This window comes from Protomyctophum parallelum, assembly GCF_964188405.1.
Source record: "Protomyctophum parallelum genome assembly, chromosome: 14".
In the NCBI taxonomy this organism is placed as follows: domain Eukaryota; kingdom Metazoa; phylum Chordata; class Actinopteri; order Myctophiformes; family Myctophidae; genus Protomyctophum; species Protomyctophum parallelum.
The window spans coordinates 40742495-40766126 of record NC_139709.1 but is presented as its reverse complement, the minus strand read 5'-3'; the positions used below and the strand labels follow the sequence as shown (position 1 = coordinate 40766126).

Genomic DNA, 23632 nt, shown 5'->3' with positions numbered 1-23632 from the left:
GACAGAATCTCTGTGCGCAGTAACCTGATTAAAAACACCACATGTTCAGACTACAGAATTTCATCCTTGCTATGTAAGGTTATTCTATTCAGTAAAGTATCATTGTAATCCGTTCTGGTATTTCATTGTTTTACGGGCAAGGTCCCATTCCGAACATTCGGCAAAAATAGACAATACAAGCTGTGATCTACAAGCTGTGAGCTATAGACTATTTTGCCAAAAAGATTTGTTGTGAAGGGGAAAAAAATGAGTGGGCCATGAAGTACAGAGTAGCCTGCCTACCTCCAAAAATATATGCTGTACATACAGTAGCAACAACTACCCCCAAAGAGGTTCCATGCTTGAAAGGTAATGTTACAAAAAGGGGTTCCTGGTCTAAATGGGTTAAGATACAATTTACTATTTTACAATTTAGGCATTTAGAAGACGCTCTTAATCCAGAGTGATTTACAATAAGCAAGAACAAAAAGCATGGCAATACATCATATACATAAAAAGTAGTTCATGAAACATGCGTAAGCTAAGAACATAACAGTGGAATATATCTAATGAAATTATATGAATAAACTATACATATATAATATACTATACTAACAATAAAAACAACCCTGAATGCAAATGACTGAGAATCTCAGAATGAAGTTTACAAGTTTGGAAGTAAGGCTGTGAATGTCTGTAGTAAAAAAGGAGAAGAACCAACATCCGTCTAGTACTGTTTGCAGACGGATAGGGGTTTCGGTATTCTGTAAGAGCTATGTTCCAGTAGATCCTATGTGCATACACATAATTCCATGTATGTGCATGAGTAATGAGAGCTTTGAGCATGAGTAATGAGAGCTTTATCACTAAGGATATGATATTGCTCAACTGAAGGTTTTTGCTTTTGTGTCAAGAATCAGACAATGCTAACAACAACAATACAATATACAATATAATACTGGATAGGACACAAATTGCTCAGCAAATCGTTGTGGAGAGGTGCAGCAAAATGTTTGGGTAATTCATTTAAGCTAGAATAGATCATGGCCATGATTATACATAATATCAGTAGCCACTTGCGTAGGCTCAGGTTGCATATCAACTTTTGAGTTATGGAGAAATGAGTGTTCCTTGTTTCCCAGAAGAAAGACAATTTGTGATTGAATTATGCAACACTTGTGACGACATAATGTGACGTGAATTTGTCACCGCTATTAAAGGTTCCCTCTTTTGACCCCGACCTGCTCACGTCCTCTGCTGCCAATGCTTGGGCGATGCCGTTTCATGACAGACCTATGAGAACAATGTTAATTATGAGGGGAACTGTTGCAGCTGTTGTGATCTTTATCCAAGCTTCCCAGTGTTTGGCTTCAGATGGTACAGTATACTATTGACCTTTTTGTGTGATATGTATAATTTACTAATACTATAATTAAACATGTATTATTGTTTAGGACTGTAATTAAAATGTAATTGTATATCAATCATTCTAAGAGCCTTCATCCCTTGACAAGGTGAAGATGTATAGTATTATAATGTCATCTCCCTACTAATTCCTTGAACCACTCTTTCCCCATAGATTCGGCATTTAACCTTAAAACCAAGTTGGGTTTGTGTTTGGCTCCGAACCGTTATTTCCCAGAAGTGTGCTATGATGTGCGCTGGACAACCAACAACCGCCTTCTTGTACCTCGCATGGCTAAGTGTCTGGGAGCCCAGGGGAAGACTTTGGGCAGTGCAGTGAGCCTTTATGATTGTGACGAAAATAGTGACCTCCAGAAGTGGGAGTGCAGGAATCAAACTCTACTCAACCTCCAAAACCAAGCTCTTTACATAAACATGACGAGACATGGATCAGGGGTTCTCACCAAAGTAACTGGTCCCAATAGTCACTTCATAATAAACAACGGACCGCAGGGTCCTTGCTCAAGAACATACAGAGGTATGGTATTTATAAATACAATTTTGCTGGACTATTTACTATTTTCACTACTTTTACTTCTACTTTGTAGATGTATAATTCCAAAACATACATTAACCACTTCAGCCCTATATATACTGTACATTTCACCATTTGAAAATAGCAGATCTACAAGCTCACAATGAGCTTGTAGCTATTTTAAAATGTGTTTTTTTTAATACATTTTACACACTTGAAAACATGTGAAATAGGACATTCTGTATAATGATGAGTACTTTTACTTTTGGCACTTTAAGTACATTTTGATACCAATACCTTTGTACGTTTACTCAAGTAAATTTGGAATTCCAGACTTTTACTTATAACAGAGTATTTCTACATTGCAGTATTGGTACTTTTACTTAAGTACAAAATGTGAGTACTTTCTCCACTACTGCATTTTAGTAGTCTTTTGACTCTTTTGGTAACACTCCTCGTAACGCTGTCTGATGTAAAAAATAAATGCTGCATGGTCCTGGCGCTTGATATTGTATTTCAGGAATTGTATATTTATTAACTGTAAAATACATAAAATAAATATATTTCCGGTACATTTACAGTAGATTTCTATGTCATCGGGGGCAGACACTGATACATACAAATTGTGTTTAATAGTGTTATAGAAGAATGGAATTTGTTCTGTGAAAAACATACTAGTGAAAGATATAAAAATATATTAGTTGAAAAGGTTTCGCAAATTCGCAGTATGACTTGGAACTGCTGATGAACTTGTTTATCACACATTTTTAGTGAATCAGGATTTGTCACAACATTATAAATCAAATCTCCTTTCTAGAATTGGCAAGTGTGGTGTGTTCTCAATCTCTCAAATTTAATTAGCAAAGAAGTCAGTGCTATACAATATAGAGATAGAATCTATTAAGATACTGCTTTGAAACACTTTGTACTCTCGATTGCCTCATATTCTCTGTACAGATCAATATATTTTATTCTCACACAACTCTCTTTTCTCTACCATTTAGAACGTTTCACTATTGAGGGAAATGCCTTTGGCAGGCCTTGCATGTTTCCCTTTTTCTACAAGGATGTATGGCATTCAGACTGCACTGCCACTGACTCCCCTTCGAAGCGCAAATGGTGTGCAGTTGAAGCAAGATATGAACATGAGCTCTGGGGCTACTGTCCATCCATGTGTGAGTATTATCATTGGTTACCAATTTACAATTTAGGCATTTAGCAGACACTCTTAATCCAGAGCAATTTACAGTAAGCAAGAACAAACATGGTAATACACAAGTAAGACGCGCAAACGCGGGAAGCGAACGCAGCTCGTAAATTGCAATAACAACAATTAGAATAAATTACGTACTTTTTGTTTCTTTTTAGTTAGTAATTTTTTTAAGTTTTCTACTGTGTGTGTGTGTGTGTGTGTGTGTGTGTGTGTGTGTGTGTGTGTGTGTGTGTGTGTGTGTGTGTGTGTGTGTGTGTGTGTGTGTGTGTGTGTGCTACAGCTGCGCCCTCTGGTGGCGGGCGGGTGGTGTCACAGCGGGACAGACACAGACACACACACACACACACACACACACACACACACACACACACACACAGACATGATCTGCAGGGTCTCATAGTTAGTGCTCATTGCATTCGCAATCAAATGCATACAAAATAGTCATCATGAATCATACGTAATGTGAACCTAACAGTGGAATATTATCTATATAATAAAACTATGCATATACACTAGAGTGCTATATGTATACATAAAATGCAAAGTTACATAAGTTGAGCCTATGCATACGCCTGTAAGGTCGTCGAGGCTAGGGCAAGTACTATGGCAAGTGCTACGGGCTAAGATATAGTCTGAAGAGGTGGGTTTTCAGACTACGGCGGAAGTTTGGGAGTGAGTCTGCAATGGGAAGTGCATTCCATAGTTTTGGAGCCAGAAGGCCAGGGAGAAGAGTTTGGGTCGTGTGGAGCGTTGTCCCGGCGTTTTTAGCTAATGTAGTTCCAGCCTCCCTGCGTCGGCTGATCTGAGCGGGCAGGAGGGCTTGTAGCGTCCGATCAGACTTGCAAGATATGGGGGTACCATACCTTTGGTTGATATGGGGGTACCATACCTTTGGTTGATATGGGGGTACCATACCTTTGGTTGCTTTGAAGGCTACCATCAGAGTTGTGTACTCTGTTATATACAGTATTACCATGTTATTGACAGTACACAGTATAATCTTTGCAAACAATAGTCTGTCTATATAAAATATATAAAAATATTCTTTGCAAAGAAATAATCCAGCTACTTGTGAGGAAACCTTTGGTATCTTGTATGTAGCACACTGACTGTTCCAATCCAAAACATGTCAGAGTTTAATTTCAGAATGACTAAAAGTTCTACTCTTTTTACTCATTAAACTTATAGCCTTAAAGTACAATTGCAGGTAGATGTTTTTTGTTGATTTGTCCTATTCCTGTACTGGTGTTTCTCAGCCACAGGTAATTGGAAGAAGCACCCTGTAACTGGAGTGTCCTACCAGGTCAACAGGCAATCAGCTCTGAGTTGGTTTCAGGCTCAAACCAGCTGCAAGCAGCAGATAGCCTCCCTCCTCAGTATCACCGACCCCCATGAGCAGGCATATGTCACAGGTATAGTAGTACCACCCTGTATATCCTACCAGTGGTTTTCAAACCTTTTCATGTCAAGGACCCCCAAAATGATATGCATTTGTAATTTGAGAAGCAAAGATTTTAGTTAAAAAAATGTTCGCTTAAAAAAATATACTGGTATATTAAAAGATTTGCAAACATTTTCCCTTCTCTTTATCTTCTCTTCTCTCACCCCACACACACACACACACACACACACGCGCGCACGCGCGCACACACACACACACACACACACACACACACACAGCATTGTTAGGGTCAGAGAATTATATTCTCTGGACTGGACTGAACCTGAACCCAGACCATGGCTGGGGATGGGCAGATGGGAAGCCATTCCGCTATCTACAGTGGGATTCTGGTAAGTGTTCCTTAACCTGTAACATTTCTTCCATTCCATAGTATCACTTACCTGTGCAGTGCATGGCCGCAGCAGTGGCGTGGACTGATTGTGGCTGCCTGTGGTGGCTCAGCCTTGGTTAGCCACCATTTTTAATACATTCCCTCGAGGGAGTGAATCGCGCGCCTCTGATGTGGCTAATTTGGAGGTCTGTGGAAGACAACTGTAGGGCCTTTCTGAACTGTGTGCAAAGATACAAATGTTTATGAGTAAAAAAACCTGAAATAAATGGATGGTTTTGTTTGGTTTGTTTTCAGAGAATCCACTTCCTGATCCAGGACACGCCTGTGCAGTGATAGACTCTGGAGCGCAGTCCAACTGGAAAAGTGCTGTCTGCAGCAAGAAGCTAGGCTACATCTGTCAAAAAGGAGGATCCTTGCCACGGCCTACTGAAGGTACAGGAGAAAAGTATTCTATTCTTCTTTGCTGTAATTGTTTGTTTGCTATTATTGTTATTCTATCTATTTACTATTCATTTCTGATCAGTTGAGACAGGTCACTGTTCAAGCCCTTGGACTCCCTACAACGGTCAATGCTTCCATCTTCAGCGTGAAAAGAAAACCTGGTCCGATGCTAAGACTGAGTGCCGCAAAGAAGGAGGAGACCTGGCCAGTGTCCATAACATAGAGGAGCACAGCTTCGTCATCTCTCAACTTGGATACGGTATACATGATGGCCACAGTTGAAGATGTTTTAATTTTTTATTTTTTTACAGATTGTAAATATGTGGACCTGTGTTTGTATGGGGAAAAATAGGAAAAACTAACACCTGGAATTCTTTATCCCACTGTCTCCATGTGTGCAGCCAGCAGTGACGAGCTGTGGATGGGTCTGAACGACAGGAAGACTGAGAGACTATTTGACTGGACCGACCACTCCACTGTCACATACACCAGCTGGGAGTTTGGGGAGCCCAGCTCCTCTGGTGACACAGAGGACTGTGTTCTAATGCGGGGAGAGGTAGTGTTGAGCATACATTTACACATTTTTATATCGATCTATGCACCAAACCACGTCTCTCTCTGTCTGTACAGTACATACAGTACGTATGTACGTGTGTACGTCTGTAATGCACATAACTTGAGAACCGTTTACCCCACCGACTTCAAATTCGACACACACGTTCCACACCCTTGCAGGGAGTGCAGTGCCCGGTGTTGAGTCGGTCAGACCCACGGTTGTCCACAAAAGGCCCCTGCCCGGGCTCTGGATAGGGCCCCTGCCCAGGCTCCTTCTGACATCACAACACTCACACATATTTGGGCATGCCTGATACTGTACATATAATCGGAATAAAGGGACACAGAGAGACAGATACAGAAATGTCCATATATGGGCATAAAAGGGACACAGACAGATGGGTGGAACAGGTACTCTGACACTGGTACAACGGGTGGGGCATGGATCTTCAACTTCCATCGTTACCGACTCTGTGCTCTACACCCGGGCACCAGTCTAGTATGTATAACAGCTATATTTCTTAGATGGCAACTTTACTGATATTTTACATACATTTTCTAGTGTGGAGAACATGTAAACATTTGCATATTGTAGGCTATATTGCACTGCTTGTGTGCAGTGGCCAGTGGCATTGTTATGATGAAAAACACCCAGCTAGAGATATTTTGTTGTACTGTAATATCACTATAGTGACCTTTGTAACTTTTGTACCGTGCAGAAGGGGAACTGGGCAGACCGCTCATGTGAGGAGAAACATGGGTTTATCTGTAGTAAACCAAGTGCTACCAAACCCACCCAAGATGAAGTGGAGCAGAATGTAGGCTGCAAGCCTGTGAGTGTTTAAAACATTTTGTTATTAATACAGACACATTTAAATTTCACTGGAATTTAACATAGGCCTACCGGGGTCGATAATGACCAGGGCAATCATTATAACATTATTTCTAATAGCAATATTTTGTGACAAAGACAATGAGAAAACAGTAATTCTAGGAAGTGTGCAATCTACACTTTAACTATGAGCTGCGTGCGTGGCATGCCAGTGACATTGTCATGGTTAAACTGACCTTTATTATAAAATTGCCAGTGGCCACTGCAATTACAGGTAATGTGGATATGTTCACTTCAGTGGTCATATAGATGGCTTTCATTAGAATGCCTCTCACATCGCAAGGCCATTGTTGTACAGTATAATATAAGACTTAACTACACCTCACACAGCCATGCACTCTATGACTTAAACTCTATACTTAGTTGACCATATTATTATTCCCATGGGCTCCACTAAAATCTCCTTGTGGAAAATAGCCAACTTGTTATTTTCTGCTATAATGCTATAAGGATGCTATGGTTCCAGTGGCTAACCACCTATAAGCGTTGCTTCCAGATGCACCATGCAGCCACCCACCATAAAATAATGGATCTATATAGTAAATTATTATTAAAATTATTATAGTAAATCTATGTCATGGAATAGATCAGGCTATTTTCTCTTTCCGGCTGCAGAAAGAAAAGTTTATAACGTTTTAGTCTAATTGGGTTAAATAGTAATGCCTTTTGCTGAAGGATTTTGTAGAGGCATGGAATGAGAAACTACAATTACTTTCTTGCTCATGTAACCTATTTCAATTAGCCTAATGCTGACAATGTTACAAAATATTTGAATATTTAATTAAATTAAACTATATTTAATAAATACCTTTTTTTTGTGTGTTTTCTTTATGACACAGAATCTAATTCTGTTCTCTGGTCATGATTAACCAGGATCCTGGATGGCTTAAAATATTTTAGATTGATATTGTGGGAAATCTCTATGGGAAAAATGAATGGGCTTTCTGTATCTGTGGCACCACAAAATGTCCACCACTGCCACCACTATACTATAGCAATGATTACTCATCAGACTATTATAGTGCTATTAACAGTATTTATATATTGCCTGTGTTACAGGGTTGGAAAAGACATGGTTCCTACTGCTACTTGGTGGGTTCTGTGACAAAGACGTTTGATGAAGCCAAAGCACAATGCAAGAGCTCTGCAGGCGCATACTTGGTGGATGTTTCAAATGGGTGAGAACATGTTTTCACTTTAACGTAATCAACCTCAGGAAATCACTGGTCATACATGGAGAAGACTGGATCATCACCTACATCTGTATATATGGAGCCTTACAGCAAATCTACATCTGACCTCACTGACACCAGCTAGATTAATAGTTTCTCCTCCTGCTTCTCAACTGTGCTGTTTTAAGAATCTCTGTTTCAGTGTGACCTCGCCCTTTAGTGCGAGGTCGCTTCTCGCCCTCAGGTCGCCTTACTGGTTATAATATGTACTTTTATACTGGTTATATAATATGTACTTTTATTGCCTTCACGTGTTCACATCCTGTTGATTTCTCTACATGTTTCTAGAGTGGATAATGCATTCCTTGTCAGCCTGGTGGGGATGAGACCAGAGAAGTATTTCTGGCTGGGTCTCTCAAACCAGAGAAATATTGATTTTTTTGTGTGGAGCAACAAAGCAACTGTGAGATTTACTCACTGGAATGCACTGATGCCAGGTACTGTATGGAGAAATAATATTTCCATAACTTTTAATTGAATTCCAAAATTAAATTGAGATCTCTACACTCAATAATATAAAGAACTGCAAGTATTCTTGTCATCTAAGCAACCAAGTAAAAAAACTGCAAAAACAATAACTTTTTTTGCCATGACACTTTCATGGACACTCTCATGGGAGCCAAACTCACACCGGAAGTGAAATGAATACATGGCAGTGAATGGAGCCGGCTGGACCAGCTCACAACAACCATTATTTATGAAAAACATGTATAAACAGCTACAGTGTTTAATGTTTGTGTTGTCTGAACACAAACATTAAATGCCATTGACAATGAATGGAGAATTTACATTGTATGTGTCGGCATATGTATGTCGGTGGGAACCCTTTGCCAAGATGGGACCACCATTCTTGATGATAATGTACAATGATTAGAGCTCCCCTCATTTCACACAGATAAACGTTTTTGACAGATAAACGTTATTAGTTTATTTTATTTTAGGCCACCAGCAGGGTTGTGTTGCCATGCTGACTGGGATTTTTTCCGGGCTCTGGGACGTCCTGCCCTGCACTAATAAAGAGAAGTACATCTGCAAACATCTGGCAGAAGGGGCGGTCATAACCCCGCCCCCGCCGACTCCAACCCCGATCAACTGTACTGAAGGCTGGACGCCTGTGGCCAACAGACTCGTCTGCTACAAGGTAGAACGCAAGGAAGCTTTGAGAAGGAAGAGAAGTGGTCACCTGACTGGGCTGCGCCATGACACTTTCATGAACACTTTCATGGGAGCCAAACTCACACCGGAAGTGCGATGAATACATGGCAGTGAATGGAGCCGGCTGGACCAGCTCATAACAAACATTATTTATGAACAATTGAGACCTTTGTCATGTAATCGGTTCAGGAATATAAAATATGACATATCACAGGTTGTTTTCTAATCACTTACTTTTCGATGTGCACAGTATTTAATTTTATCTGAGGATCTAAACAGCAGCAGGTATCGTTTCTGGCTCCGAAGTATCGCAAGATTTGGCTGCTAGACAGGAAACGGTGGGAAGTCTCGCGATACTTGGTACGTTCTTAAAGGTACTTTGTGCTCTTTAGATATCATACCGTCTCGCGATACTTGGTACGTTCTTAAAGGTACTTTGTGCTCTTTAGATATCATATAAAAATTACACAGTGTACATATCGAAAAGCAACACAGCAGACAATAATGTGTCTCTTTGACTCAAGTGCATTCTGCCAAACTTCCAGGTAGTTTGGCTCCCATGAAAGTGTCCATGAAAGTGTCATGGTGCGCAGCCCAGTCATGTGACCACTTCTCTTCCTGAAGCGCTGGGCCCTAGTGGTATGAGGAAGGACTGCAGGCGGACCCGTGGATTCATGACGAGGAAACCCCGTGCAGCTGAGCTTTAACATTGAGCGCTCGGTTGCACTTCCGCATTTGACCTCCAAATTTTGGAGGTCAAATGCGGAAATGCGCCCAAAAAGGCGGAAATAGACGGTCCCTCCGGCGGCTTCAAAACGCCACTGAGCAACTTCCACTGACATGAATAGCGGAGGGGGCGGAGCTTCGCACCAGTTCAGTCTCTACCCTTTTAATACTCTATGGTCCGTAGTGACGTGTGTCATTGCAGCTACAGTGTTTGTAGCTTTGCATCTATGTAGAAGTTGAACCCAGCTCAGCTTCAATTTGTAGCTTCGTATCTTCATGACGCTGGCTTCCATTGACAATGCATGGTAGGCTATCCTTGCATCTGCCTGTGTAAATGCAGCAAAAGGCTTCATTCACATACATTTAACACTGTAATTGTGTAGCCAGGGATCACTCAAGTAAGATATTGTGTAATCCAACTCAATTGGACTCACCAGGTTAAATTAAAGTTTAATAAAAAATAATTAAAAGACCTACTGTAACCCCACTTGCCCACTTGACATGTGTCCGGATGTACTCGCACTGTAGCATTAGCTATAGGCCGTAGCACTGGATCATCATGATAGTGACTTAATTCTTCATGTTTGTGTCTCAGTTCTTTTCAGAACCACGTTCTGGTGAGAAGACCTGGTATGAAGCCAGAGACTACTGCAGGGCCATCGGAGGAGATCTACTCAGCCTCCACAGTAGTACAGACATAACAAGAACAAGAAGTACAGAGTAAGACCTGAAACACAGCTTCAGAACCAGTTCTCAGGATGTTTTAAATATGTTGCTTTTCAACACATAATATAATCTGGGAAATGCTCACTGCTTTTCATTTGCCATTCTTTTTTTAATCACCACAGCTACGCGCAAGCCTGGATTGGCCTCAATGCTCCTGACCAAACCACTGGTTTTGTCTGGACTGATGAGTCAGCTGTGAGTTGAAAATTAAGTGTAAATTCCACATATAGGACAACTCATTGTCATGTTTTTTTTTTTTTTTACTCCTCAAAAACATATTTAAGGGACAAATAAGGGACAGGGGTTTAGGGGAGGCATACTATCATCCGACAGAGCATTGCTCCGAAGGAGCAATGCTCCGAGGTGCGCTGCGGGTCGGGAGAGGGTTGCGGTTAGGTTTAGGTGTCTGCCCCGGGGGAGGTTAGGGGGTGCCGTGTCATTAGTCAGAAGGTTCATTGTTCCGAAATTACTATCCCTATCTCTAACCCTAACCTAAACCTAACCGCAAGCACGGGAGCAAACCTAAACCTAACCGCAAGCACGGGAGCAGTGCATGTTCGGACTAACGGGACTTCGGATCTATGGGCAGTTTCCGGTTAGGGTTAGGGTGAGGGAGGAGGTAGGTTGTCGTTCGGACCAATGCTCCGTCGGATGAAAGTACTGCACTCGGGGTTTAGTGGGGTACGTAGTACGTACAGGCGAATGGGGCACTCCCACAGCTTTCTGAACAGTTGCATGAGCTCGCCCGTATGTGTATGTCCTCATCCCTGACCTCGACCATGCATGGTCTCATGATGTCAGACTCATCATCACATATAGAGGGTATATGCGCGTGACATCATCATCATACCAGGCAGTGAGGCAGTTATGCAGGACTACCTTCTGAGTGGCTAAAATATAGATGAATCCACAGAGGGGCGCCTTGGGCGCGCAGCCATTACAGAGGTGTACCATTAAGCATAGCTCTGGTCCATAGCCCTAATTCTGCCCTGCATCGCGTATAGCTCTCACATGCAGCCTCTTTTCTGTAGCGGGTTGTGTAATTAGAAAGCCTACTTTCCTTAAGTGGACACACTCTGAGCCCCCCACCACACGTATAATATCTACCTTTTTTGCGGGGCCAGAAATCTTTCCTAAATCCCTTCAAATAGAGAGCAAATAGATCATTGTGCCATTTGTTTTTCTTCACAGGTAAATTTCTTACACTGGATGAGTGGACAGCCAAACAACCCAAATAATTCTCAATCATGCGTTGAATTCCGAATATTCCAATGGAATGCGGTAGGGTCGTGGAGAAGCGCATACTGTGAGAGTTACAATGACTGGCTGTGCCAGATACGTGCAGGTAGGATTATGCAGACGGTCAGTTGTCCTAGTTGTGCTTCACTGGACCCTGAAGTCCAAGATCCACACAATTTTTAGACCCCATCTTGTTTTTCATTACTTAAAATACAAACTGTGTTCCAAGAAAGAAAGAAAGAAGGAAAGAAAGAAAGAAAGAAAGAAAGAAAGAAAGAAAAAGGAAATTAGTCTGGGCAAAGAAGTATGAAGGACATAATCAAACTTTTGCATGCAAGTTCAAGTAGAGAAAGACGATACAGTATTTAATAATGATCACTGGCACCTGAACCCTGATATTGACAGCAAAACATCAATGAAAAAACTCTGACTGTGCAGTATTATGGTGTCTTCACAGGAGTCACTCCAATGCCACCCCCCAGTAACCCTGCCAAAGGTAAGTCTCCATTACATAACTAGTACAGTAGATACTATCAGCTAACAATTTGTTTGACATTAATGTTTTTAATTAATTAATTAATATTGTTGATCGCGTTTGTTGATTCAGTTGTCATAGCAGCACTGTAGTAGCCATGAAACACGTAAGACTAGAAATATACAAAATAAGGGCATAGGGCATAGCATAACCACTACGTGGTTCTATCAATCCAAAGCCCATTCATTTTACCAGGCTGCTGGTCAATCATGACCAAAAACATTTCATTAAGTTGGGGAAAAAAGACAACGCAAAACAAAGGGTATTTATTAAATGTAGTATCATAATTTACCTGGTTAACTTGATTCTAGGCTTAAAATAATTCATATATATATTTTTGGAAATCTCTATGGGGAAAAATGAATGGGCTTTGGATCAGTGGAATCACAAAATGGCCACCACTGCTATGCCCTGGTCCTATAATAAAGACAATTGATGAAGAATATGAATGAAAAAAGTGCGATGTGCACAGACTTAATTCATAACATTTCTCAACCCTTTGCAGACTTCAATAAAACTGCGGATGGCTGGCTTGTTTGGCAAGGGAATCAATATCGATTGAGTCTGTTTGCTATGTCAATGGAAAATGCCCGCCATTTCTGTCAACAGAGACATGGTGACTTGGTCATCATCAACAGTGAAGCTGAAAATAAATTTCTGTGGAAACAGGTTGGCAACAACATTACATTACTTACTTAGTTACTTATAGTATTCATTCGTATGACAGTAATAAGAAGTCCTACAGTTATGGTGGTCTGTCTGTCTGTCTGTCTGTCTGTCTGTCTGTCTGTCTGTCTGTCTGTCTGTCTGTCTGTCTGTCTGTCTGTCTGTCTGTCTGTCTGTCTGTCTGTCTGTCTGTATCCCCGTTTGTGTCTACAGATATCCAGAGAATTTTATAGATATTACATAGGTTTGAAAGTGGACCTTGATGGCTCATATGAGTAAGTGTGTTATGTTATGTATTTCATACTGCCTCCAAATTTGCAACAATAAGCTAAATATAGTATTAGTATATAGTAATATTATAGTATTATTGAGTGTAGACTAACCTACAGACGTGATGGTGTTGTTCTCTAAGGTGGCTAGATGGATCTCCGGCAGTGTTTACGAGGTGGGATGAGAATCAACCAGATTTCCGTAACAGTGATGAGAACTGTGTTGTCATGAACTACAATAATGGTGAGGACATTCAGCATTAGGGCTGTGATTTTATTTTTATGATCAGTACTTTATTTGGATTTTTTTTACAAATAAACAGAAAAAACAAGCACAAGCTACAACAACAACAGCGACAACATAATACGTATGCATGGACATTATGTATGAGCACAAAAACATAATATAAAACAAGGATAGACAAGATAAACAAATTAAAATAAATCAAATTACCGGTAGTTTACACGACCAAACACGCAGCATCATGAACCGTATCATATACTACTAAGACAGTAAACAATCAAAAGGGCATTGCCTGACCATGGATAGGGGCTGTGAATCTTTGGCTGTCCCACGATTCGATTTGATTCCAATTCCAATTATTGGGGTCACGATTCGATTTAAAATAGATTCTCAATCCAAAAAACGATCTCTATTCAAAATTATTCTCGATTCAATACATATAGGATTTCATCACGATCTACTCCAGTCTTGTGGCATGAAAGTACATTTCTTAAAAAAGCTTATTGTAAAGGTTTTATCAACTGAATGATGTGAACACACAAAGGTAAATCCAAGACAACGTGTACAAAACCTTTTTAACTTCTGACTGAAATCACGATTCTAATTCGAATCGATTTATTTTAACACCCCTATTCAGCATGCCCCTTGAGGGCATACTTGCATGTACAATATATTTCACGCAAACACAAATCCAAGAAGCTAAAAACAAACAACTGAAGACACTGGACTATGTTTAGGTGTCATGTTGTGTGCGATTGAAGCGGCTGCTTCATGGCGTCTATAATGAAACCAAGAAATAAATATGCAATCCCAGCAGCGAGATCGACAGACAGGGCAGGGAGTGTTGCCACCGGCAGTGAGACAGATGGACTAATTGGCTAAAACAAGGCTCCAGACTTCCCAAAACAAACTGGTCACGTCAGGCTCCTACTTGGCCTCACCCCCCGAACCCACCTCCCCCCTGCCCACTTTGACAGGCTGGAATGGCTTAGGGTCGATAACAGAGTACAGCATCTTGCAATGGGTCTGGTCCACAAGATTCGATACACCACCAAGACCCATGTACCTGTCTAAATACTTCCTTAATGTTAACAAAGTCCACACCCACAACACCAGTGGTAGTGCAACGAACCATGTGCAACCCAGATTCGGCACAAACAAGGCTAAATTATTTTCGCTCCTATGCCACCAAAATGTGGAACGCCCTACCAACAGTCATTAAGACATGTGAATCCCTTGACTCCTTCAAAACTGCTCTCAAAGGGCACCTATGGACGGCTGCAATTCGAAACTGGCCCCTGTAAAAATCTGAATCCCCACCACCCACCCACCCATTTTCCCCCTCACTGTATATGTTTCTTTTCCCTTTTTTACCTCCTTTATGACGAATTCCTGTTCTGTTCTTTTTGGCTATATAGAAGTGTCTATTTGTACGTCTCTAAATGTTTTGATGAGTTGAACAAGGTGGACCCTCTTGTAAACAAGTGTAATGCTTTATTGGGTCGTCCACTCACAGTTAACAGTCTTTGTATTGAGTTGTGCTTGAAATGTACTGTAATTCTGCAAACTGTTAATGAATATTTCAATCAATCAATCAAACTGACTGATTGACTATATGACATGAAAGTTCACAGCAAAGTATGGATATATGTGTTTACTGTATTCTTCACATTTTCAGTTATTCAGTCCATATTCCATAATCAGAAATCAGAAATGAAACAATTGAATTAACCCCTTTCTCTTCAATGTATTCACAGGTTTCTGGCATGATTACAATTGTGGTGTTGAGTACCGTTTCATTTGCAAACGCAGCGCCTCACCCCCTGTCAACACAACTGTAGCCCCCACTGTGGCTCCTAAAGGTGGCTGCCCATCAGAGTGGACCAAATTTGGCTCAAAGGTGAGAGGTCTTTGTTAAGGAATATATAGAGCAGTGGTTCGCAACCATTTCTAGACTGGGGCCTACTTGACAATCTCAAAAGTGTTGACGGCCCACCCATGGTCATGGGCATGGATATACTGTATGATACAGACTATAATACTGATATGATAATGATACAATACTGACATTATACTGACATGATAATGACACAATACTGACATGATACTGACATAATGACGCAATACTGACATTATACTGACATGATAATGACACAATACTGACATGGCTGTATCTTCCAGAACCGTGCACCCGTGACATTATGACATGGAAATACTCTACAGAGTACTTGCTTTTGCTTTCTTCTTCACAATACTGACATGAAACATGATACTGTCATGATACTGACATGATACTGACATGGTATACAACACGTCACATCGTGACAAGCAAGTAACCGTCGGTCCGTCGTACAACAGAGTATATATTAGGCTTTAGTAACCTTTCCAGATGGTTCCACCTCAAACCCCATTCAATCTTGAAAATAGCAGATCTATAAGCTCAGAACGCTTTGCATTGCGGCTCACTGTGAGCTTGTAGATTTGCGATTTTCACTATATATTTAAAAAATGGTGGTTAATTCATAATGTACTTTTTCCCTTTCCTTGAGTCAAAAGTACAATATTTCAAAAGTACAATATTTCTCTTTGAAATGTTGTGGAGTAAAATTCAAGTATCCACAAATAAATACAGTTCTCAAGTAAATATACGTGGTTACTGTGCACCACTGGTTGTGGCTTGGTCTTCCCTCCTGAACTACAGTTGTAGCAACTCCATAAATGGGGATATAATATTACTTTGTAAGGATATTGGCTATTATTGGACTTACCCGAATCTCTCAGAAACAGAAAGTTAACATTATTTTAATATTTCATACTCATAGTGCTACCGAATCATTACCGACCGGAAGGACACATGGACTGCTGCAAGGGCACAATGTAAAAATAAGAAAGGGAATTTAGTCTCCATTATGTCAAGGCATGAGCAAGGTTTGTCATATTTCCTTTTGTCAATGAAAGATTTCACATACACACGCGTGCACGCCTATATATCCATCCATTGAACAATGTCCCTGTTTAGTTGCAATGTTATATTAAATAAATGTATATTCAGGAAACATTTGATGTATTTTTGATTAGTTTACATAATTATCATTCTTTGGAAAAGGGGTTTTAAGGCCTATTCATACTCACCAAAAAAGGTTTACCAACCCAGTATAAAACCAGCTGCATTCACGTGAGACTCTCCAAACCATTTTTTTGTAGTATTTCTGGCCAGCCAAATGGCAACAGCAGCAGCAGCATCAGATCTTTGGATTGGTTTGAACAGTTTAAGCGGTATTGGATTTTACTGGACTGATGGGCGTCCAAAGCGATACACAAACATGAGTCCCACCTTTGTGAGTAGAGTATTGAGATCTGTTTTAAGCAATTGAGTTCTTATGCTGACTACAAATCCATTTCTTAGACATCATAAAAAATAATTACATTTCCATGAAATAATTAAGATTGACTTTCCGATTCTTCATTTTAGCCACTCCGTCATCGATTGCATTTTATGGTAATTATGTCCCAACAGGATTTATTTTATTATTTAACAATATAGTCATTTTCCCCCACATTGGGTTGTATCAATTACACATTTGCATTGATTCATATGGCACAGATGTTTTAATATTGGATCAAAGTCAAATATCTGATCAGACCAGCCCATTGAATCTCCAAACAGGAAATACCAGGCCTAATCTAGTGGTTCTCAACCTTTTCTGGACCAAGGCCCACTTGAAAATACAGAAGGCATTCACGCCTCACCCATCTGACCACTTAACACAGCAGCCGAATGGATCAATGGGAATAATGTAGTATATATTTATCACCATGAAAACTCTTTCATTTCTTTATACCTTTATTTCAAGATTTTAAAGAAAAATGTCATACTGTATATAGCAACTGAGTTCTTATGCTGACTACAAATCCATTTCTTAGACATCATAAAAAATAATTACATTTCCATGAAATAATCAAGATTGACTTTCCGATTCTTCATTTTAGCCACTCCGTCATCGATTGCATTTTATGGTAATTATGTTCCAACAGGATTTTTTTTATTGTAATGGTTCTTAAATAAGGGCAGTGTGATGAATATGTACCAATATATACATCTCAGAAAAGAAGTAAACAAAAAAAAGTACATTCATATATAACTGTCTGTCTGATTTTTCATTTAGGACTTCTACCATCGAATGCATGACGACGGGGTAATAAACATGAATTTCAATTGTAACGCTTGAATTATACTCAAATTACAATGTGCAGTGTAATCTAGTACAGTATTTAAAGGTGGTGTAAGTGTTATCATTTGTTAAAATAAGTGTTAAATACATCTATTGTGATCACTGAGTGTTTGTTCAGTAATGTTGTTTGTTCAGAGTCTCCCCATCTCTCCAGATCTTTAGTAAACTAAAATACACTGTCAGGCCAGGATAACAATTTTATCCATCCACCAGGACAGAAAATAAGCAGTCAGAATTGGAACTGGAACACTATGGCATTGAAGCTGATGAATTATCTTTGTGGAGTTCTCTCTCCTAATTGGATAAAATTAGCATCCCGACCCGAAGATGTATTTTCCGTTTATTAAAGAGCTGGAGAGATGAGGAGACCCCTGTTAGGGAATATAGAGCTTTAAACAAACAAAAACATATATATATTTTATATAACAGAAACAAATCACATCACAATACATCATTTAAAAAATATTTAATAAATCTCACTAAAAACAACATACTGTACCGTAATATAGTAATGTAATTCATATGACTTAAAATGCACATTCTGATTCTTCTTAATTTCAGATTCTTCTATCACACAATTATGAGGAGGTAATATGTTCTAACATCTATCTATAAATGCTTGTTCATGAGTGAGTGAGTGAGTGAGTGTCAAAGTGATTTTAACGTTATGGTATGTAATCATTTCTGTTTGGATGTACCTCTTTAGGCGTTCGCGCAAAACTTCCGGTTATGATGATGATGTCACACGCATACCCTCTATAGTAAATTATAACGATGTGAAGCCCAGAATTTTAAGTTGCATCTGGTATTGTACAGTGCAGTGGATACCTTTCACAATAATCCTGTTTTGCTTGCAATCTTTCCAGAATAAGGGTCAGTCTGCTCAGTGTGTTTCGTTGACCAGTGAACTTGCAAACCAGGAGTTTGGGAAATGGAAAATAAAGTCCTGCAATGACACCAAAGGATTTGTCTGCACGAGGGATGTGGGTGAGCTAAACTTCTGACCATATACCCTAATATAGTATGTACTTGTTGTGGTTCAGACCTTACTGGTCAGAAACAAGAGTGGTGGACAACCCTGACTCAACCCCAATACTTGAGTCAAACTATAGATAATCCTGCACAGATATTACTCAACTACAAAGGGAAAGTTGCTCTGTTAAATTAGTTATTGAAATTTCTTGGAGTACCGTATTTGCATTACTGTATACTTAGGCCTATGTGAAATATGTCTTTAAGTGGTTAATTGATAATGCACTTTGTCCTAGTCAAAAGTACAATATTTGTCTTTGAAAGGTAGTGGTAAAGTATCCAAAAATACAAATACTCAAGTAAAGTAGGCTACACATATGCCTATTAAATCAAGAAAGATACTTGAATGTACTTTCACCACTGTACATTTAACATTTACAATTAACATGTACATAATTAACATTGTCCTTAACAATGTCCGACATTGAAGCATTGTTCACGAAGAATGCTAATAAATAATAGTAGTTGTTTTGTCACTGAAGTAGGCCTATTTCCAAAACGCAATGACTTTAAATGCTAGAGCTGAATGATTCTATCTGTCTGTCCCTGGAATGTAAATGAGAAAGAATTGATTTAACATGTACTATGTACACATGCAAATACTGTATTATGGTCAAAACGACTGTCCACTATAATTTTCCACAGACAAACGCTTCCCAGTTGATGCAGAACCAATGACTCCTGATCACTATGTCAAACTGGGCAATGACTCTATCAAAGTTCTGACTCAGAATCTGACCTGGGATCAGGCTAAGAAGCTTTGCGAGGCTGAAAGTGCTCAACTGGCTAGCGTTCGTAATGACTGGTCACAAGCCTACGTGGAACTGCAAGCTCTGAATCTCAACACACCTTTATGGATTGGTCTCAATTCAAAGGAGGTACATGTTTGTGGGGGGGACGTCCCCCAGCACAATGTGTTGACATAAACATCAGTTTAACCACTTTATACATCACCGCTGAACTGAACCTGGAACTATAGCTTTGTTTATTTCTGCTCAAGACCTCGTGATTTAATTTGATAATTCTTGAAATTATTAATAATGGTTGTAGGCAAATACTCAAATCAAAATTGAGGGTGTGTGTGTGTGTGTGTGTGTGTGTGCAGAAGACTGGAGGTTACTACAGGTTCATTGATGGTTGGCACCTGATCAAAACCTACTGGGCACGAAACGAGCCAAGCATAGGCCAGCCCTGTGTGTATGTGGACGTGGATGGAAAATGGAAGACTGCTCTGTGCAATCAAACCATGAATAGTGTCTGTATGAAGACCACAGGTATGACAATTATAGTAGCTGGATTACATCATTTTAAACGCAATAATAAAACATGACTCATGACTTAAGCAATTTAGTACACCAGAATAAATAAAGATTAATGTGTGCATTCATCTCCACAGTAAACAATATAGTCATTTTTCCCCACATTGGGTTGTATCAATTACACCATTGCATTGGTTCATATGGCACAGATGTTTTAATATTGGATCAAAGTCAAATATCTGATCAGACCAGTCCATTGAATCTCCAAACAGGAAATACCAGGCCTAATCTAGTGGTTCTCAACCTTTTCTGGACCAAGGCCCACTTGAAAATACAGAAGTAAAGGCATTCACGCCTCACCCATCTGACCACTTAACACAGCAGCCGAATGGATCAATGGGAATAATGTAGTATATATTTATCACCATGAAAACTCTTTCATTTCTTTACCTTTATTTAAAGAAAAATGCCATACTGTATATAGTTTCTTTTGCAAGTTATTTTGGATTATTTTGAGAATCACTGCCATAATCTGTGTCCTCAGGCATTCTGAATTTAATCGTATGAATAGTGTCTTGTTTTGTGATTTTTTTCATGTTAATTTGGTCATTGCAATTTCTCCCAACTACAGACATGCCACCACCGACTGTGTTGACTGAGCAATACCCTGGTGTCTGCCCTGACGCCGTGACTATGCCATATTCAGATAATATTTACTGGATGCCGTTTAGGGATAGTTGCTACCTGTTCGTGACACATGAAACCGAGTGGGCAAAGGCAGCTTCTAGCTGTAAAATAAAGGGTAAGACTACACACACACACACACACACACACACACACACACACACACACACACACACACACACACACACACACACACACACACACACACACACACACACACACACACACACACACACACACACACACACACACACACACACACACACACACACAACGTCTATATGGATGATTTATCTACGGAATTAAATGCTTGTGGTACAGGGTGTAGGGTTGGAAACCTGCTAATTAATCACCTTATGTACGCAGATGATTTGGTCATCTTTAGTCCTTATAGTGCTGGCCTTCAACAGCTGCTGAGTGCATGCTCACAGTACGGTGCTGACTTTGATATTAAATATAATGCAAAAAAGAGCAAGAAATTATGATTGTCCGTAGCAGGGAAGACAGACATTTAACCTTTCCTGACTTTTATCTCTCTGGCTCTATCCTTAGTGTCTGCAGTGAGATTAAATATTTGGGCCACATCATCTCGAATGACCTCTCTGATGACAAGGATATATTTAGACAGCGTGTTGTATGCACAAGGAAACATGCTGTGTAGAAAATTTAGCATGTGCTCAGTACCAGTGAAGACCTCACTTTTTAAATCCTTCTGTACACTGCCCACCTGTGGTGCCGCTACAAGCAGGCCAGTTTCAGACGATTGACAGTGGCATACAATGACTGTATGAGGCTGCTTCTGAGAGCTCCAAGAAGCTCCAGTGCAAGCCAAATGTTTGTCAGTGTTGGGGTTCCCACCTGCTCTGCTGTGCTACGCAATCTTATGTATAAATTCATGTGTAGGGTATCTGAGTCAGTAAATTACATCATTAATGTCATCACTAACACGATACGTAGTTCTGTCAGGTTCTCCTCCAGACTGTGGAACCATTGGCGAACTTGTCTGTATGTTCGAAACTTGTGGTGGAACTCTTTTTATTGTATATTTCTTTCTATTTTATTATTCTTTTTTTCTATTGTGTTGTTGTTCTGTACTGTGATATGGATTCCCCTGAGTCTGCAATAAAGAATCAATCAATCAAACACACACACACACACACACACACACACACACACACACACACTGGCCATATATGGAGCGTGTCTTGAGTGTACAGGGTTCGATGAGGTCAGATCAACATGTCAGAACAGGTCAGCTCCATATATGGAGATCTGAGGGTGGCAGGGGGAAGTCACCTTTACCCTTCTGCTCATAGGGGGCTCCAACAAACATGTAAAGTTGCACCGTCTGACGTCTGTCGTGCAAACTATTTCTCACCATGCAGCTTCCTCCAGTCCTTTACGGCTTGCCCTATAAGTGCCACAGCCTTGGGTAGGCAACCTGGCCTGGCGAAAATCTGCGCTCTGGGGTCGGTGAATGCACTTTAGTTTTAATGTTCTGTATTTTGTGTTGTGAAGGTGCGGAACTAGTCAGCATTGAGGATCCTGCTGAGCAGAGTTTCATTGAAAGCAATGTGAAAATGCTTAAAGACAGCCACATGGGCTTCTGGATAGGCCTGTACAAAACTTACGTTTTCGGTAGGTACAGTTACACTGTCTTCTTCACCATAACAAAGACGATCAACAATTCACTGTCATGGTTAAATCATTAATGTACTGTAAATACTAAATCAAAGCAAATACATACTGTGTATATACATTACCAATAGTCTTGATTATGGGAGAAAAAAGAAAAGGGTAACACTTTCTATAAAGCCCACATCCATATAAGGATCTATAAACATACTTATAATGCATTATAAAATGCTGTATAATGTGTGATTATGGGATTATTGTTATAATTGTTATTTTGAGTATAACTATAATTATGCCGTGTTATAAGATTTAATACATTTAAATTATGATTATAATGCATTATACACACACGGTTTCATAGAAAGTGTTACTAAAAAGGACATATATAGACTTATTCTTTCTATGCAGGGAAGTGGATGTGGCTGGATGAGACACCTATGGACTACGTGAACTGGGCTCCAACTATGCCAGATCGTGGCCAGTATGGAGAGATTCGTTCTGCTCATGGCATGTGGAGGACTAGTATGGGTGGAAACGGTGGATGGTTAGACAGGGCCTATATCTGTGAAGCCCCCAAAGGTAAGACCAGCAATCCACTATTACTTTGCTGCAACAAAATACTGTGACTGGATTCCTTATCAGTGTTTGTTAATCCGATTCATATTTTCCATTCTCCTCTACCAGAGATGCCGGAACAGTTGCCGACAGTTGGTAAGATTAATTTATGGATTCACGGTGGAATCTTTATAGTTTAATTCCTGATAATTTGTTTTACAGATTATTTGACTAATTATGCATTGCATATTTTGGTCCTTTGAATGTGCAGCTGCTCATAAACAAGAGGGAACTCACCAACGCCATCGTGTCCACTCAGCTTTGGTAGTGGTGCTGGTATTAACGGTGCTCTCAGTCCTAGCGGTCACTGCTTTCCTCCTCTATAAGAAGTCTGGCCGTCCATTGCCTACCTTTGACAATCCACTCTACTTCAACCGTGAGCGCTCCCAGCCTGACGTGATAGACACCAACAAGCTGATAGAGAAGACAGAGGTGGAGAACCCAGAGCCTATTATAACTTTGTGATTGGCAAATCCTCGCACGATGTAATGAGACACATTGCATCTAGTGATGGTAGTCATTGGTGTTTGTATTTGTACAGCCTAGTGATTATTAAACACTCTGCTGTGCC

At 40.0% G+C, this 23632-nt stretch overlaps 1 protein-coding gene across 1 annotated transcript; it reads left to right on the top strand.

Moving 5' to 3' along the window:
- The first annotated feature begins 1291 nt into the window (after positions 1-1291).
- LOC310871312 (macrophage mannose receptor 1-like) lies at positions 1292-23566 on the top strand. The gene is made up of 33 exons (XM_083782798.1): positions 1292-1356; positions 1559-1921; positions 2923-3093; positions 4388-4543; positions 4812-4922; positions 5219-5356; positions 5448-5624; positions 5767-5921; positions 6640-6753; positions 7872-7990; positions 8333-8481; positions 8986-9185; positions 10521-10645; positions 10774-10846; positions 11843-11996; positions 12348-12386; positions 12931-13094; positions 13305-13366; positions 13504-13604; positions 15362-15504; positions 16427-16532; positions 16809-16942; positions 17595-17621; positions 17771-17800; positions 18398-18424; positions 18703-18823; positions 19514-19746; positions 19974-20142; positions 20759-20929; positions 22330-22449; positions 22855-23025; positions 23131-23157; positions 23273-23566. Exons 1-33 carry the CDS (start codon positions 1293-1295, stop codon positions 23524-23526), a joined length of 4368 nt encoding a protein of 1455 aa, XP_083638924.1. The 5' UTR covers position 1292; the 3' UTR covers positions 23527-23566.
- The last annotated feature ends 66 nt before the right edge of the window (positions 23567-23632 follow it).

Bases quoted from the DNA above. Each gene is read 5' to 3' on its own strand.
- LOC310871312 (XM_083782798.1), top strand. From the start codon at position 1,293: ATGAGGGGAACTGTTGCAGCTGTTGTGATCTTTATCCAAGCTTCCCAG. The intron at 4,544-4,811 runs GTATAGTAGTAC...ACACACACACAG, and splicing joins TGAGCAGGCATATGTCACAG to CATTGTTAGGGTCAGAGAAT. The intron at 12,387-12,930 runs GTAAGTCTCCAT...AACCCTTTGCAG, and splicing joins CCCCAGTAACCCTGCCAAAG to ACTTCAATAAAACTGCGGAT.